The sequence below is a fragment of the Neopelma chrysocephalum genome, unplaced genomic scaffold (assembly GCF_003984885.1).
Source record: "Neopelma chrysocephalum unplaced genomic scaffold, ASM398488v2 Primary Assembly neopelma1_45, whole genome shotgun sequence".
Lineage (NCBI taxonomy): Eukaryota > Metazoa > Chordata > Aves > Passeriformes > Pipridae > Neopelma > Neopelma chrysocephalum.
Window position 1 is genome coordinate 14,692,114 of NW_020897704.1, and position 19,013 is coordinate 14,711,126.

General features: G+C 40.2%; 1 protein-coding gene and 1 long non-coding RNA gene across 5 annotated transcripts in view; one reads left to right on the plus strand and one right to left on the minus strand.

Annotated features, from left to right (window-relative positions):
- CACNA2D1 (calcium voltage-gated channel auxiliary subunit alpha2delta 1) overlaps positions 1-2,295 on the minus strand; it is a 383,935-nt gene extending 381,640 nt beyond the window's left edge. Inside the window, exon 1 of one of the 3 annotated variants that reach the window (XR_003533601.1) lies at positions 1,680-2,295. Coding sequence is in view for 2 of the 3 variants with exons in the window: in XM_027679464.1 (XP_027535265.1) it covers positions 1,680-1,774 (95 nt within the window). In the remaining variant the exon portion in view is untranslated. The remainder of the gene's footprint in view (positions 1-1,679) is intronic. The other 2 variants (XM_027679464.1, XM_027679465.1) reach the window with 2 other exon arrangements.
- On the plus strand, positions 2,056-8,594 carry LOC113965688. Of its 2 annotated transcripts, XR_003533604.1 has the most exons (4): positions 2,056-2,144; positions 3,067-3,396; positions 7,438-7,546; positions 8,095-8,594. It is a non-coding gene; the product is annotated as an uncharacterized LOC113965688 (long non-coding RNA). The 2 variants fall into 2 exon arrangements; XR_003533603.1 differs by having other exon boundaries at positions 7,438-8,594.
- The last annotated feature ends 10,419 nt before the right edge of the window (positions 8,595-19,013 follow it).

Consider the following 19,013-nt stretch of genomic DNA (forward strand, 5'->3'; position numbering starts at 1 on the left):
AAAATCTATGTAGAAGATAATTTGTAATTAGTTGTGCATGATAACCTTATCATCTCAATAAGAAACTATAAATAGAGGAGGTCAAACACAAGAAAAGCAATGACTTAAAAAGCCTGGGCTTTGTATTTGGCTACTCTTGCTTCTACATGGCACATCTTTATAAACTGGAAGATTTTAAAAGAACAGTAAGAAAATATTTTAAAAGATAATTTTCCCTACAATAAAAGACCGTATTTATTCAGCTTAGAAGATATTAAGTGGTTATTCTACACTTATCTTTGTATTCCTTTCTTTCATATAACAGTGCTAGCATCCCTTTGAGCCTTTCATAATGGAACCGATACTGAAAACTGAATCCAATTATAACAGCCTACCAGCAGTACTAATTGGTGAAAATGCATTGCTCATAATTGTTGTAAACTCATCCTTCTGCCCAGGATGAACGACAGTAATAAATTCTACCCAGCGTTAAACGATAAGGGAAGACTACCATTAGCACTGTTTTTCTTATGTAAAATGCATTAAAGTGAGTCATCCACTTACAAGTTACCTACTGGTAGCTTTAACCCAGATTCGGGGACTAAGGTAAGTGCTTAAAAAAAAATCTCAAAACAACCAAACAAAAAGAATATAAAAATAATGAGGTGAGAGAGAAGAAAAAGGAAGAAAACACGATCACAGTGCTTTGTCGTGGATTTTTTCCCGATATGCTGGCGAATCTCCAATATGATGTATCGGCTTCTTTTTGCCTTTCTTTTATTGCATCATTATTATGTGATCTTTGCACTGCTCTGGGCAACACTTTCATGCTAATAACTCTGCAGTGCTTCAAAGATTTCCATCTCAGGGCCAGGCGAGGCACTGAGCTGCGTGCACCGAGAGCATCCCTCAGCTCTCGCGAAGGTATTTTTGAGAAACAACGATCTGCAAGGCCAAGCCTGAAGAGAATAGTTCTTCAGTTGTGTGGCTTTCAGCGTGCAAAAAAAGACCCTTCGGCGGGACCCACGCGTGTGCACCCCCGGACCCCGCGGCACCGGGAGCCCCTGTGGATGCACTGGAGCGCGGCCAAGCAGGAGGGAGCCGGAGCTCGGGCTCGGAACTCCCAGCCCTGTCCGCCCGCCCATCTCACGTGCCGGCCGCGGAACCGCAACAAAATCCGCCTTTCTGCGTGGATTTTAATAAAATTGCGAAAGTTTCCTGGTGGTTTTGTTGTGGTTTTTTTTTGTTTTGGTTTGGTTTTGGGTTTTGTTTGGTTTTTGTTCGTTTTCTTTTGTAAACAGTGTTAAATCTCCATCCAGGCTGGAATAACCTCTGTGGGAGGAAGGGGCGGACTCTTTGTAACTCGAAACTTTCTTCTCGGCAAGGATGACCTGATGGGGTATATTTGGAGCCGGGAGCCGCTCCGGAGCGGGCTTTCCAGGCGAAGCCTTTACCTCAAAAGTCCCGCCGCCGGCTGTCACCGGGGCTTCTCCCCTCGCGGCGACGGCCCCGGCGGGACCCTCCGCTAGCCTGACTCTTTCCTAAGCAAAAGCTGCCGAAATCCTGCAATTTTTCCCCACCGCCACTTTCCCCCGGACTAACTTGATTTCCCTTTGTACTGTCGCTGTCCCCGGCGCCGAGGAGCGCCCCCACCCCGGCAGCGCCCCCGCCCCGGACCCCCGGACCCCGGCGGGACTTACGTGGTGGCCGAGGGGAACGGTCCCTCCGAGGAGTGGTTCATCACCAGGGACTGGAAAAGTGTCAGGCTAAAGACCAGCAGCCAGCCAGCAGCCATCTTCCTGATCGAAGATCGATCCCCCTTTCCCAAGTCGGCGAGACGGCAATAATAATAAATTCAATTATCGTGTGTGTGGCGGTGCGGGGGGGCCGTCGTTCTTTAAAGCCTCCTCCGCTCCCCCCCCCACCCGCCCCCTCGCAGGAGGCGCAGCCCAAAGATGCGCGGAGAAGCGAGAGCGCGGCCGAGGGTGGGGAGGAGGAGGAGAAACGATGGAGATCTGTGGGTGGAGTGGGGAACGAGACGAAATAGAGAAAAGGGAGAGAGCGAAAGATACTCCACTCTCTGCTACTCCAGCAGCAGCTCCAGCTTCGTCTGATCCGCCGCCATCAGCGCTACTTTTGTAACAGATCCTACTCCGCGTGTGTGTGTGAGCGTCCGTCCCTGATTTATTCCCCTGATTGCAGAGCAGAAAGAGGAGGAGGAGGTGGAGAGAGGCAGGCGGGGTGGCGGCTCCTGAAAGGAGAGGAGGGAAGAAGGGGAGAGAGTTGGGAGACGGGCAGCTTGCTGCCGGCTCCTGCCTTCCCTGCCGGCAGCGGGGAAAGTCGGGGCGGGGAGCGGGGGCGGGCGCCGGGCCCTGTAGCGTCCGCGCTCCATACAAGGCGCCGAGGAACTCCCCGGGCCGGGCGCCCCCGGGGCCGCGGAGCCGCCGCCCCGCCCCGCGCAGCCCGCACGCTATTTTTAAAACCGCTTCGTGCCTTATTTTAATTCCAGCCCCCTCCTGCCAGGCTCGGCAGCAGCAGCAGCCGCACACAGACCGTGTGCCACCAGTCTGGGCTTTGCTTTAAATAGATGTTTTATAGATGTATCTATAAATGCCGGCGGGAGCAGCGCCGCTGGGTCCCGCGGGTCCGGCCCCGCCGCCCCCGCCCTCCGCGGGGTCCCGTCCCATCGCCGCCAGGTCCCCGGAGCCTCCGGGGACCGGCCCCGGGGCGCATGGCCTGGAGTCCTCGGGCTGCGCCCCCGCCCCGCCGCATCGCTAACCCAGATAGTCATCTCAGATCCCTCTGGAAATCCAGGAGCACACATTCCCTCTCCCGTCCTCTGTTTTACCCGTGTTCACGTACAGCAGTCTCTGTGGCAACTATACATTCTCAGTACAAATGGAGAAAGTAATCCAGGGAAATAATTCTTAGCTTATTTGATAAAGCAGTTAAAAGTTCAGTGACCAATTTTATTTTCTTTTCGATTTGGTTACGGTTTTTTTGTTTTATTTCTTTTTATATACTTACGTATTTATATTTAATTCTGGCACTGTATTTATATTGTAATATATTTAATTGGTTCAACAGGTGAAAATGAAAGAGCAGACCCAGCATTCATGTTGGTTTTACATCCTTTGTTTTAAGAGTCACATCATCTTGAATGTATTAACTCACAACAATTTCTGTAAATCAGAGAAGTGCTCGTCTCCATTTTAAAGATGGCAAAAGGATCAAAGCTGAGATCCACAAATGAAGAATTGAGTGTTCGCATTGCCCGGGCTCAAAGCCAGCACGATATTTCAGTTGCAATCTGTAAAGCATGCAGTCACTCATCTACATTGTTTCTGGATTGGAGCTGGCATTTGGCAGCTGGTGGGAAGAACTCCCAGTTGTCTTCACCTATCCACCTACCTGTAGGTACGTAGGATTCAGGGTTTGGATGCAAGTCCGAAATAGCATTTTCTAAAATGATTCTGCAGCCTGTAGACTCAAACAGTCTGAAGAGTATCTCTAGCCCAGCTTTTGTAGGTCTCCATAGGCTTTATAGTTTTGCCACCCGAAGTGGCACCGCTTTGCATATTTAGCTGTAACTGCTCACCTGAGCACCTCTGCTTCCCCACAGGGTGCAACAGGCAACTGCAGAGTCATGGGCCTGTGACATGAAAGTTCTGCTTCATACAGGATGTACCATGATGAGATCCAGGGTAGAAAGAAAATGTTAAGGAGTGGATTAAAGGTTTGGAGACATGCATGGAGGAAAGAGGGGGAAATGTGAACTAGTTCAGGTCACACAAGACCAGGACAAATTTACTTCTTAGAGTGTAATTTAAGGCATCTCCTTATTCTTGGGCTCCCACACTAGTATTATCAGTGTCACAGAATCACAGAATATCCTGAGTTGGAAGGGATCTACAAGGATCATCGAGTCCAACTCCTGGCCCTGCACAGGACACTCCCCAAGTATCACAGCATGTGCTGAGTGTATCATTCAAATGCTTCTTGAACTCTTGTCAGGTTTGGTGCTTTGACCACTTCCCTGAGGAGCCTCTTCCAGCACCTAACTACCCTCTGTGAGAAGAACGTCTTTCTAATATCCAACCTAAACCTCCCCTGACACAACTTCAGGCCATTCCCTTGGGTCCTGTCCCTGGTCACCACAGAGTGTCTGCCCTTCCTCTTTTCCTCTCTAGGAAGTTGTAACTGTGATGAGGTCTCCCTTCAGTCTCCTCCAGGCTGAACAGACCAAGTGACCTCAGCTGCTCCTTACACAGCTTCCCCTCAAGGCCCTTCACTTAGCTGTGGCCCAAAACACCTACAGTCTCACAGTAGGCAACACAGTGAAGAATTACCACTCTGCCAACACCCCTCCAGAATAAAAGGGAATGCCCCACCTGGCTCCTTCCCTACTTGAAGGATCAAGCATATGCCCATTTCATCTCTTCTCAGTAGAAAGTGTTCATGTTCAGTTCTCAGCTGTGTGGCCCCCAGAGGCCTGTTCAGCAATCCAGGGACACTGATCTGGGAAACAGATGCTCTCCTGATAGAGAACCCACCAGAGTGGGCAACCAACACATGTTGGTCTGGGCAAGAAGGGGTGCAAATGACTATGCAGACACATATGGAGAATTGTTTCAGGAGGTGAGAATAAGCTAGACCACCCTTACTCAGATGTACCATTTCAATATAACATACAGGAGACCAGATCAGAGAATGATAATGCAAAATAATAAATAGAGAAGTAGAGGGTTACACAGGAATGTTTCTTTCATCATTAGTAAAATTTTCTGTAAACCTACACTTCTGATGCTTATAGAGCTTCTTAGGGCAGTAATTATAGCTGTGAATGATTCCAACAGCAATAACACTGTGGAACTGTGCAATGCATGGCTGGGTACCTAGTACTGTAAGGCCTGGATTGTGACTGTTTCCTCAGTACTAATACACTGAACAATAGCTGAAAAGTGAAAAAGATGCTAGAGAAAATGCTTCTATGTTTTAATAGGGCAATATTCAAAGTTTCCATTCTACTGTGTTATTTAAAACTGTATAACAAGACCCTCTGCAAACTAATCCTACAGTGAACGCTGTAAGTGAAATTCAGGGAAGAAAGAGAGAAGTTGTCTACATGTGGCTTCAGAATGGAGAAGAAATACAGAGGTCCAAACAAGCTGGTTGAGGTGCGAAGGAGAAGCCAGGGCTGGAAAATGGAGCTCAGCAAAGTGTGGCATTCATGGGAAGACCTGTGATCTACAACTCGAGATCAGCCTGCAAGCTTTACAGGATTTACGAGAAACTTGAACTGGAGCCCAGTTTTGAGAAAAGGTGGACTCAAGTAACAGTGTTCCTGCAAAATGAAGTGAGGCTGGAAGTCAGGTCTTGAATTTTTGCCTTTTTTTTGAAGCTGAAACTTAGGAAGCCAATGCCACCCTGAAGCATGGGGAAGAAAAGAAAGCAGGACTTATTCCATGAACAATGTGTTGTTTACTAATTGTTCACCCTTTTGCTTCACCTAATTATTTATGGCTTAAAAATTCATTAATATGACAGGTATTTAATAAAGAGGCAGAATGTTTAGAAATGGTGATCTCATTCTAAAACCATGTATGGATATGAATAATTGGGCTGAAATGAGTTCCCACTTACTTTATTTCAACAAAAAAGTATGATTGATTTAAAGCATAGAACTAGCAGAATAAAGTTTCTTGATATGTCTCCATCCTCCCATAATGCAGGAAAAAAAAGTACAAATGTAGTTTCATCAAGAAATTTTAAAAAGCCATTAAAACCTCCTAAACAAGCAATTTCTTTACGTTTGATGAATAAACTATTTTCTTACATAGTCACAGTATTTTAAATACATAGCTTGTATATCACAGCAATGTTGTCCTACAGATATTCTTATAATTTATCTGCATTGAAATTCCTAAAGATCTATTACACCTGACAAGTCCTTTTTTTTAAAGCACTTAAATATAGTCTTGAATGACAAACAAGGAAAGTAAATCTTTCTTTATTCTTACTTCATCCCATTCTAAATTTATTGCCTGTCATATCTGACCGAGACCTTTCTGTGAAGGAGCACAGGAGTGACAGGTATTGATATAATGAGGCATCTTACAGAAAGTTTGCTTTGCACCTGCTTGGTGGACTTGGCAGGATTAGCTTTATGGCTGGACTCTGTCTTAAAGATCCTTTCCAACCTAAGTGATCCCATTATTCTATTCTATGATTCTACTGAAATTACTGGGAATCTTTCAATTGACCGTGGTAGTCTGTATTTCAGAAATAAAAATTCCTATTGTAAAACTACAAAATTTAATTGGCAGCAAAGTCTTTCTCTCAGTTTATTTTATCAGTAAAAAGTATTAATTCATGATCAAGTCTTTCTCTTTTATTTCAATTTCTGGATATATTTTTTACATTTTCATAAATAATTCACACTGTTGCAAATCTAGCATAAAAGACAAGAGAGCAGGGCCTTTTGTCTTTTAACTACTTTAAAAAACACCCAAATGTGGTAAGTTAGAATGAGAATCAAAGTTTTATTAATCTAGTTTTATACTGTATATAAACTCACTCTTCAGTAATCAGCATTTTGAAACCAATGACAGTTTAAGACAACATATACAGTGATACAGTGATTGCAGCACTTGTGTGAATAGATAGCACACAGTTATGAAGTCTTTTAAGTGTCTTTTGCCAGGGGGGTGGGTTATAGGCAATAAACCCTTATTAGCAGTGTGCTGAGTACGTTTCACCTTTGTGGCTGGAGTGACATGTACTTTGCTAGGCAGAACCCACAGATGTTATTGGGTTCGGCCACAATGTGCTTGCTGCAACAGTGTAAAAAAGTGTGACATGGTCTATATGGATGTCCAAAGAAGAGCAATGAAGCTAGAGAAAGCTCTAAAGCATGGATCTGACCAGGATCAGCTGAGGGAGCTGGGGGTGTTCAACCTGGAGAAAGGAAGGCTTAGGGAGACCTTATCACTCTGTACAATTACCTGAAAAGAGGTTGTAGACAGATGAGGGTCAGTCTCTACTCATGAGTAACAAGCAATAGGATAAGGCGAAATGGCCTCAAGTTGCACCAGCAAGGGTTTAGATTGGATATTAGAAAATATTTCTTCATGGAAGAGGTTGTCAAGCACTGGAACGGGCTGCCCACAGAAGTGGTGGAGTCACCACACCTGAAGGTATTTAAAAGATATGTAGATATGGCACTTAGGGACATTGTTTACTGGTGGACTTAGCAGTGCTTGAATGGTTTAACTAGATGATCTTACAAGTCTTTTCCAGCCTAAATGATTCTATGGTTCTGTGTTCTGTGATAATGAATGCCACATACCAAAATACCATTTTGTTCCTGGCATGTAGTATCTTTTTTATGTCTGTGTTTTATATAAGGAAGAAGGGGGTAATCTTACTGAATAATTCTCATTCTGTTTGTTTGTGCAGGACTGACTATAGAGTGCAGGCAACCTGATCTCAATTTCTAGTTTCAGGAGGAAAAAAGCTCTTATTGAAGTCTGCACCAGATGGAAATGCAGAACGAAGCCCACTGCAAGTGAGCTGAATTGTTTTACGTTTGAATTTGATATAATTTATATTGTAAAAACTTTGTGACCTACATCCAGCAGCAAGATAGTCAACACTGCTTTGTTCTCACCCTTGCTTTTATTCATATTTGAGTAAGCATGCTGGATCTGGTAGCAAAACTTTCACTACCTGATACAGCAGTTTACATTTTTCTTGTTATTGTCAGATCTTAGGAAAACATTCATCCTAATTCTAGTCATGAGAGCAGGGATGTATGCATTTTCACACTGGAAGTTTTTTTGTTTGTTTGAGTTTTTTGACACTGCAATTAAACCAACAATAATTTTAGGATAGTATAATATTGAAACTTGGAGTCCAGCATAACATATATTCTCTCAGTGAATACCAAGAAAAATATCTTAAAACAAACTGCCGGGCATCTTAAACTTCATCCATTGTGGTGGTTTTGCTTGGTGTAGAGTTGATTTTGCTTTCCTAATGTGTGTGGCTTTTGCTTTACCTGTTGATCTGTCTTTATCTCAACTCACAAGTTGTTTTCTCATTTTTACTCTTCAGATTCTCTCCCACATCCAAGTGGTAAGGAGTGAGTGAGCGGCTGTGTGGGGCTGAGTTGCTGGTTGGGGTTAAATCACAGCAGCCATTTCAGGAGAAAGCATAATGGAGAGTTTAGTCAATTATCACTGGTCTTGGTACATCTACACAAGAACACTGTAGCACTTTGTGGAGATGTTAGTTTGATTCTGGAAGGCTGTGTGTCCATTCTAGTATAGTTATTATGCTTCTGAGCTTCAAAGGAAAATTAAGTTATTTGTTCAAGACTCACTGCGTAGTATTTCACAGTGTAATGTAGAAGTGCTCATTGTAAATCTCATATTGATGTTGTGACACTATTCACAGAAAACCATAAATGCCAGTAATCTTGCTGGAGAAAACTCTCAATTATAAATGTTAAACTGTGGTATGTTCTGAACTTGTAAAGAAATATAACTTCTAAGATCAGTCTTATACAAATAACATATGTTAAGGTTGTAATAAAGTGATATAATATGTTTGTACAACCTTGTCTGTCTTCTATCCAGCCCCTAATCTATTTTAACTTAGTTTATTCCATCCCTTCCATTGACTTTAAGTAGATATAGTTCTTTCTTGAAACCCTATATATAGATAGATATAGATATTTCTTCTTTCACTTCCTAAATCAGACATTTTTCCCCCATCTTTTCACCCTGTGAGATACATTCTTACACCAGTAAGTGCTTTTCTAAACATAAGAACATGACTGTCCTCAAATCTGGTATCTGGCAACTTTATACTGAAAATGATTCACTGACCCACTGGAGGGGGAGAACAGACACTATGAGATGGCAATCAGAACAATCATAGCAAACCACTTTCAGCCAAGTGGAGTGAAGTCACCTCAATATCTCATTCTTACTTAACTCATCTTACCTAATTAACAGGGTGGTTACAAAAGCTGCATTCAGAAGTTATTGCTGATATTGTACTTAGCAATATTCCTGCAAAAGAATGGGTGCTGTTGTGCAATCCAAGCATAGACACTGCTTTTGGAAGTTCAACAGGGTAAGCTAAAGCTTAGTTGGAGGATTGTATCAGATTTCCTTCTTTTGGAACCTAGTTATTGCTGTTCCCATTCTGCATTTGGTGAGATACACATGGACTGCCTAAAATGAAAAAAAGGTTTCTTTTTGTGTTATCCAGTTGTAGTCAATGGGCATAGACCAGCATCTCCACAGAATGGTTCATCTTGTCCTAAAATACGTTGTTGTGATGGTATCCTGTTTGATTCGCTTTACAAACTAGTAGCGAGTGCAAAAGTAACTTAGAAGGAATATTGGGAAGGGAGATTAAAAAAAGTTAGAATGAAAGACAGGAAAAATAAGAACAGGAAAGTAAATATCAAGAAGGAAGGGTATGCATGTGGAAATGAGAACAAAGCTATATACACATATTGTAAAAGGAAGATAAAATTTTAAAAAGGAAATAGATGAGGAAAAGTAAAGTGAAACAGGAAAATTAATATGAGGAGGAAAAAAGTGATTAGGAAGATGAGATAGTAAAGGGAAGGAAATCTGTGTGCTGAGAAAGAATTGATGTAGGGTAAGTAGGAAGGGTAACAAAGAAGAAAAAGGGGAACAAAAACACCAATAGAGGTTTGGTCTACACATACTGATGTGCACTTGTCCACGTGTTTTTAAAAGATGGAAAATTAGGAATTGTAACAGTAAAAAGAAGACAAGCAAGTCTTTTAGTGTGCCAAGGGAGCACACGGTGGGCTGACACGGCTTTGCCATGTGCTGGATCAGAGCCAGGTGGCCCCATTAGCTGGGGTCAGGCACCATCTAATATGCTTTGCCCCTAAGCAGAGATTACTAGCTCAGGTAACAAAGGCCACGCAGCTTCTGGCTTAGGAGCACAGGACCCAATACTTGCGTTCAGGGTGAAGGCAGAACTCTCTCCTGTATAACCCAGTATAGCTCAATCTGATCATACAGCTTCTGCTACACATTTTACAGCAGCTGCAAAAATGGTTTAATGAAAATTTGAATCTTTTGTACACCCATAACTTCAAATGAGAGAAGCTGGTGGGATAGATGGTAGACTTTATGCCAAGTAGACTTAAGAAATAACAAAATAACAAATAAATATTTATAATATTCCTTCTCCAATAAAGCCTAAAGGTTCTCTCATCTCTTTCATGATTTATTAAAAATCTTTAATTGGTTGTTCTTAAAAAATTCCAATTTGGCTTTTAAAGTGAAAAGTCAAAAGATGAAAGCATCTGTAGGTAAACTTCCAGATATGATCTGCCCATGCCTCTATAATTCAAATGAAGGAATGGATTTAAAAGTTACATTTCAAGCCTCTGGTCTCATTTCAGCAGAGAGTATTTTTATGTTGTCTGACAGTATAAAGTGGAATTTTTGCATTTGCCCATAATATCTATAGGAATCTAATTCTTTCCGGAATCATGTGCCATTAAACTAGGTAATAATGATGTTATTCATTCATATGTGTTAATACCGCCTCTATAGTCCAAATTATTTCATAAGCCACAATATACCACTATGGTAATGCTAAGCCCCCTTCTTATAATTGGCTCTGTACAGTCTGCTGTTCCATGCAAAGCAACAAAGGGCAGCTCTGCACAATCCACTCCAAATGCTGGAATTAATTGTGTCGTAAACTTCATATTGCACTTGCAAATGTTATTAATTACTGCTACTCCTGTTTAAAAGCTGTTTCCATAGTAATTATGAGATTTTTTTTTAAAGAGGATATAAAGGGAAGTAAGTTGAGTAGTTGGGTTTGTTTTGGTTTTTTCCCTAAAAGGAGGACAAAGGTAATCTTTCTATATATATAAAATCCCCAAACACTAAGCAGCACAAGATAAACAAAAATTAATGACTCCTCACAGAGGAACATGAAGGTTTTCAGAGGATACCAAGCTACTTAAATAATCAATTACTTAAGTTAACAACCCGCTCTCACTTGATCCTTTTAAGTTTAATCCTAGTTTGTGTGTTTTGGCACAATCTAGAAAGTCCGGTGAAGTCAGAGTGCATGCAGTGCAAGTTAAATGTGAAGCTATGTCTGTCTCCAGCATAGCTTCTATGCTAACAAATCTGTTAGATTTGTTAGCTACAAACACACTGGCAGCGATACTGGTTTAGAACTAAAGGGTTTAAAAACATACATCTCTATGAAGACCCAATAAGAAATGTAATATTTTATGTGAATTATAAATTAACAACATGACTGTGTATCCTGCATTTGAAATATAGCTTTTTACATCCACTGCCCAGCACATTTACCAGAACAGAGCAAAGTATATAGTATATCAGCTAACACATGGAGTACCTGTTTCCTTTGAGTCATATCTAAATTCTGTCTTCATTCAACACATGTTGTTGGTTAAAAAGTATTCTGAAAACGTCTAGGTAGAATGTTCTGGTTACTGGAAGTGTGTAGTATTTAATCCCTACACATATCAGAAAATAAAGTGAAAATAAACACAATTACTAATAAATTAGAAATTATTGCAACTTGAAACTACCGGGGGGAGAAAAACTGTGACATTTGTTTGGTATATCGAGATGATACACTGAAAAGTGTAGCAATCATTTATCATATTCTTACTCTTAAAATATAATATGAAAACTACAACAATCTGAGCTGTATTTTCATCAAGAGTTATGATAGAAAACATGGCTTTAAATGTCCAGTTCTCCCTCCCTCGAGTACAGAAAGCCTTTCACCTACTTTGTTATGCAGATGACTGACTCCAGGAGTACCACAAGAATTTTCCCTTTTTATGGAAGAGCATTGCCAAGTCCTACATGAACCCGTTTGTGCTGTGGGAGTGAAACATAACCTTTCGAAAAAGAGCACCGTTTTTCCCATGCACTGATGAAATCCTGGTTTTAGAGTTTAAGTAGGTCAGAAGTGATGCCCATTTTGTGACTGATCTTCAAAAGCATACACAGCACCTTAATTGCTTGTGTGCATTAATAGTCCAGTGTTTGAAATTGTCATCAAAACATCTACATAAAGCATGTGATAAGTAAAAATAATCCAGGGCATAATAGAATAATTAAATGTATGAAAATAGAATCTGTGGGGGGAGAAAAAAAAGGGGGTGGGGGAGCTCAGTGTTTAAGGGGATAAATCTGGACTGAGAGTTTTCCTTTTATAAAACCAATCAATGTTTTCCCAGTGAGCTGGGAAATTCCCGTAGGACCTGAGCATGTTCTGCCTCCCACACAACACTTTGCAGCAGAAATTCTCTTTGAGGACAAGTTTCTCTCCACAAGAGGCTACTGCTATTTTCTCATCTCCCATCTCGGACTGGATGCCCACGCACACTATCCTTGTGGCCAGCTGAACTGCATCTTGCATGATGCACTACAGAGGAGTCACCTCAGCACCTCCCCAGAGATTGCCTGAGGCCAGACTGAGGCACCTGCTAAGATAAAGCAGCAGCTGTGTTAGATAGGATCAGTGTTTGTTATTCCCTGGAATAACAATTCCTTTGTTTCTTTTTGACCTTGGAAACTTCTTTTGCCCTTGACTGGGCTTTTCTTCTGGCCATTCTCCCGAGGTCTGTTTTCTAGGCATAAAGAGAGATGAGAGGGGGATCATTTCTGAAAACATGAAAAGTCTATGGAAGACATCAAGAGGGGGACATAACCTTGACAGTATAGGGGTGAAGGAGGCAGAAAACCTAATGCAGGGTCAGAAAACTGAAAGAAAAAGGATTAATTAAAATGTACTAAAGGAGTTTTGAAGATGAAAAAGGAATTTAAGTGCTAAGTATTTTCCTTTGTAACACAAGCTCTGCTGAAAATCAACGGGGAAAGCATGGCTTTTATTGGAGTGGCAATTTGCATATTAATATTGTGATAGCATTATGCAATGGTATATAAGACAGACTGGGTAAATAAAGGCTGTGACCAAACATTTCAGCTTCTCCCCCACGTCTATTGAAAATAAAACTGGCAGAATGTCACACTGTAAGATTGTCCTTGATTTGTTTCCAGTAGAACATTAATTGATGTGTTCCTCTGTTTTGATATGTGATTTACAAGCTCAATAACTCAAAGGGTGATTACAGCCAGGCGAGCAATCTGGATGCCAAGCCTCATTTCAGTGAACTGTCCTGGATATTTCACTCTGGAAATCATGGCTTTCTAAATGTGTGGGAGACAATATTAAGCAGTGGCAATCAACAGTGCAGTTTTCTGTTGGTGTAGCGGGAGGGATTATTTTGAAATGGCTTATGCATCTGTTTCATAGTTATTTTTTTCTTGAACTAGAAAAATCTACAATGTTTCAAACAAAATGCTCACAAAATACCCAGAAGTGTAGAAATGTTCCCAAAAAAATTCTGTATTAAAAAAAAAATCTGGTTTATTTTTTTTTTCAAAACAACCAAAAGAAATGGAAAAAAAAGAAAGGAAGAAATAGGTACAACCAGTAAAAAACAAACAAGCAAACAAATTTATTCGCATAGTTTGCTTTGCAAAACTCTTGGTAACTCAGAAACTTTTGAATTATAATTTCATCCAATAAAATCTACAGTTACTCAACTGTGACCCCTAAATACCAAGGCTATAATGGGAATGGTGAAAAATTCAAGCTCATTATTGTAATACCCTATGTTGCTATAATATCATCAATCCATTTCATGTTTAATCTAGTTTTCTAGTATGGTTTTGTTTGGTGAATGCAGCTTAATGGGTAAAACATTTAGAGCCTTTTTTTTTTGTTTTAATAACTTGTATTGTTAAATAAGTAACAGGGAATTTGTGTGTCAAAGAGAAATATTGTGATTTTGTGACTGTAGGTTTATCTGACTGAAGATTACTTCCAGTACAGCAGCTTTAAAGGTAAATATTTCACCTCACACATCGAAACCAGCTAAGACATGGTACTAGTATTGAGGAGCAGATTACTAGAGGATGGATAAGGCACAACATAACTTTGCAGAGCAAAAACTGGCACATGTTGGCCAAAAGTCTGTGGAAGCAACCATCAGCAGTAAATTTCTGATATCAAAATATTTAATATATTTAAAACAAATACTAATTTATAATTTCTTACATTGAATCTTCTGTCTGAAAACTCTGGGCATGAAGATTTTGCTTTACCCAGCTTTTAGGAGAGCATCATTGCCTTCTTTGTACCTGCAGGGTATCTTGTCATTTCACTGGGATCCTGTGCCTGTGCATTCCTCTGTTCAATATAATCTTGGTATTTGTTGCAAAGCTGATGTTTTAGGAGACACTGATTTACTAACACCTTTTGCAACAAGTGAAACTGCCTCTGTGCAGGAGAGAGATCAAGTCTGTCACTTTTTATACAAACTCATAAAATTCATTCCTCATGACTGATTTTTCCATGGAGTATTTAATGATACGAAGAACACTTGTTCTTATTATATATATTTTCTTCTTTTGCATCTGTTGTTTTATCCATACAATTTTGCACTAGAAAGCCAAGCACACCTTACTCTTTGGTCAGAAGGTGAGAAGAGTGGCCCAGCCTCAGGCTTTTCAGTCCTACAAACAACATGATGTTTTGATGTGGAAGCAAATTCTTAGCACATGAAAGAGCTTATGAGAATATAAATAAGGAAAAGTAAGCAGAAAGCAGCAGTGAAGTTTTGGTGTGGCAAGAAGAGTGGGATAATTCAAGAGAGGTCAAATTTGAGAGGCAGGGCTGATAGGAAGAAGGTGAACCTTTGTGGAAGTTTGGGGAAGAGAAGTGAGACTGAAGAGTTTGCAGGAAGAAATAGGAGATTGTATCTTTTCTTTATCCTTCTAGTAAGCATATTGCTATGTCTAAGAAATGAAGTTGCTGTCCTTGGCCTTCATTACAGGTATTTAATTGGTCATTAGATATCTTTGAACTTCTTTATGCATGAAATATCCTGGATATTGGGAAAAAAGCCTTTCAATTTACTAAATATTTCTGAGGAAATTACGATGCAGAAATGAGAACAGATCTAGAAATATGGCTGCAGCTAACATAGTAAGTGTCCAGGGGTGCAGCTTCCAAGAGTAAAGTTTCCTTCTGTTTGTATCTAGCTCAGCAAATGAAGGTGCAAATAATCCAGACCAAGTCATTCTGTGGCTTGGAGCTTCCTGCCAGCTAGAGATGATACAATTAATTTCTTTTTGTTTCTACTGTATGAAATGAGATGGTAGAAGTTAGCAAAACGTGCTCAAAAATGCTGTGTTCCTGAGGTCAAAAAGTTTTAAAGTAAAATAATAATTGCCAAAAATATAACTGATGTTAAAACAAGCACCCAAAATTTCACTACTTGCATAAAGGAAAGAAGAAGAGGCATTATGCAGTAAGGTTAAGGAAAAAGATGATATAGCTATAGTTATGTCATAGATATCACACAGGCCTTAAAACAAGCAAAAAAAAAATCACTTTCTTTTCTGTTTCTGACCTCATTTCTATAAAATACTTTAGAGGAGATTTTGAAGGTAATTAAAGACATAGGAAAAAATGTGATAAAATACAACATGGGTTTACAAAGACTTACTTGATCGTGCTGGATTAAGCTCCTATTTTCCTTTGATTTTCTGGACAAAGGAAACGAAATACATCTAATCTACTTGGACTTTTACAAAGCATCTGATAGAATTCCACAAGGAAAATTATTAGCTAAATAGAGAAATCAGGGATTAGCACAAGAATTTTAAAATGGGTAATGAATAGACTTAAAAGAGAAAAAGTGAAGTGTTGAGGTAAAATGTTGGTTAGACAATTAGCTTGAAAACTAGATTAGAGACATTTCATCTAATATTTTCATTAGTAATCTTGGCTCATGAAATGTGGTTGTTCTGTTAAAATTTAATGATGACACAAAGGAATTGCCTATATAGGGGAGGGCCAAACATCATACAGGATGAAAAAGTTGAATGATGATGGCAGTAACAGAGCAAGAAGAAAATCATGACTTTAGGGACTAATAGGAAAAAAATCTTTGCTGCACATGTTGGCTGCTAAGAGGATTACTATGATTCATTAATGTTATGTAGATAGAAGATAACCAAGTATAAACCTGTAATCTGGTTCTGTTCCCCTGCATTGTTTTTATACTTCTATTGTTATCTGTTCCTCTGCATTGTTTCCTTCAAGGGAGGTTTAGATTAAATATTAGGAAAAGTGTCTTCACTGAAAGGATGGTCAGGCATTGTAACAGGCTGCCCAGGGAGGGGGTGAAATTGCCATTTCTGGAAGTGTTCAAAAAGCTTGTGGATATGGCACTCAGGGACATGGTTTAGTGGTGAATATGGTGGTGCTGGGTTGGTGGTTGTACTCAATGGTCTTACAAGTCTTTTCTGACCTGAATGATTCTGTGATTCTATAAAACACTTGAATTTGGGCTGAGTGTGAAAAATTGCAAGTGTGAACCCCATTTCTTACGTTCTCATGCGTATATAGCCTGTGAGACCCCATCCTGACTGTGGAATACCCTTCTGGCCACCCATGTAAAACAAGGAAATTCAAACTGGAGCAAGGGCTGTGAAAGGTTCCTGGGATTAAATGTACTTTACTTTTACAAGCTGGGGGCAGATATGGAGTATGCCCACCCTTTGAAATTGTAAGAGCAGACAGAAGAGAGAAAAGACACATTTTAGCTAATGAATAATGCTGGTACAAGGATAAACTGGCACAAAATAGTCATGGCTAGATGTGAAGAGGAAAATCCAGACCATCAGAGCAGTGAGAGTCTATAAACTAACCACCACCATCAACAATGAAAAATACAGAAGGACTTCAGTTTACGATCAAGCTGCAAAACCTGTTTTCACCCAAGTGAGAGGAGTACTATTGTTCAGGCTGTAACTTTTTGTGATATAAAGTCTTCAGTGCAGGGTACCTATAAAAAGAATTGGGTGACGTCTGTGCACTGTCCTTGGTGCAGCTGCTGGTGGGGTTGGAGGAGGTGAATAAGCCCATCACAGAGAGGATGGAAAGGGACCCCAAGAGCTGCACTGTGCACCAGCTCCTCTCTGCTCCTGCCTGGCACATCCCGTCATCCAGCATGTGGCTTTATAAATAATTTTACCATTTTTGCAGGAACCAAGGAGAAAGTTAGGAAAGATAAGCGTGTTTCTTGCCAAAGTCAAGACCAAAGGAGAAAAGTAGACCAAGAAGGAATATAACCTTTATATTTTATATATATATATATAAAATATATCCATGATGTATATGTATTATATATATTGTAATTTATACAGCTTCAGTACCATAAAGACAAGTGGATAGCTAATGTTTTGCTTTTCCTTGGTGCTCTCTCTTTTTTCCTACTTTATTTCTCTTATTTGCTTCTACGCTGGAATTATTTTTTTAAAACAGCTTGAGTCACTTTCCCAAAGTAAAAATAAAGAATAATATAGAATAAAATTTGAAAAGAAATAATCATGGATATGTTTTGTCTCACAAGTAAAAGGCATTTTATTTAGTGCAAATCCCATAAAACATTCATGAGTTTTGGAGCTTGTTTTATATGCAGTTGTATATTAACTTTACAACACAAAAACCCCCAATTATTTTATTTGATTTTTTTCCCAAGTTTTAAAGCTGTAGGCCTTGTGGGTCTCTGAACCCCAACCCTAATGGTAGTTAAAGGCTGAAGTTGAGGTCCCAAACATCATGGGTGCCCCAGATTGGAAATGTGTGGAAGGAACAATATTAGTGCAGTTCCGTGTTCCACTTTTTCATCCTGTTTCTTTGATTTAGATACAATATTTTTTTTGTAAACCAAGCTGGTTTACATTTTTTCTGTTTGTGCAACATTCCCCTTAATGGTCACCACATAAATCTGATCAGTGCTAATCCATAAATAATGAATTCTAATAAAAACTGAAATAAATAACAAAAGTTTCTAAATATGATAGAATAAACAAAGGTTGATACTTGTAATGAAAAACTCATTAAGAACACCACAGAGAGCTGTATTTACAAAGTTTTGATGTGCTGAATAATTTAGTTATTATTAATAATCATAAGATAGTTTGGGTTGGCAGGGGCATTTAAAGATCACCTAGTCCAACATCCCTGTCATGGGCAGGAACACATTCTGCTTGATCAGGCTGCTCAAAGCTCCGTTCAGCCTAGCCTTGACCAATTTCAGGGCTAGGTCATCTACCACCTTTCTGGGCAACCTGTGCCAGTGTATTGTTACCCTCATAGTACATAATTTCCTCTTTCAGTTTAAAAACTTCACTCACTACAGGCCCTGCTAAAAATTTGTTCCCATTTTTCTTATAAGCCCCCTTCAGGTACTGAAAGGCCATAATAGAGTCTGTCTCTTCTCTTCTCCGGGCTGAACAGTTCCAACTCTCCCAGTGTATCTTTATAGGAGAGGTGCTCCAGCCCTCTGATCACCTTTATGTCCCTCTGTGGAACTGCTCTAACAAGGCTGTGTCTTTCTTGTACTGGGGACTCAGAGATGGATGCAGTGCTCCAGGTGGGGTCTCACAAGAGCAGAGTAGAGGGGCAGAATCACCTTCCTCGACCTGCTGGCCACTCTTGTGATGCAGACCAGGATATGGTTGGTTTTCTGGGCTGATTGCACATTGCTGTCTCATGTCCAGGTTCTCATCCACCAGTGTCCAAGCCCTTCTCCTCAGGACTCCTTTTAATCCCTTCCTCCCCCAGTGTGTATTGCTATTGGGAATTGCCCACGTACAGCACCTTGCATTTGACCTTGCTGAACTTCTTGAGGTTAGTTATCTGCTTTCAAAGTGCTAAAAATAGGTGACTAATTCCCGAAGACTTTATTTACACTGGAGGGAGGCAAAAGCTCCTTTCAGTAAAGTCTAAGGTCCTAAGATCTAAGTTTCCAAGCTCCTCTCTTCCAGACAGATGATATCATACTGGTATAAATCAAAAGAAAATATGGATTAAGTAGATACTCAGTTAGTAAAATC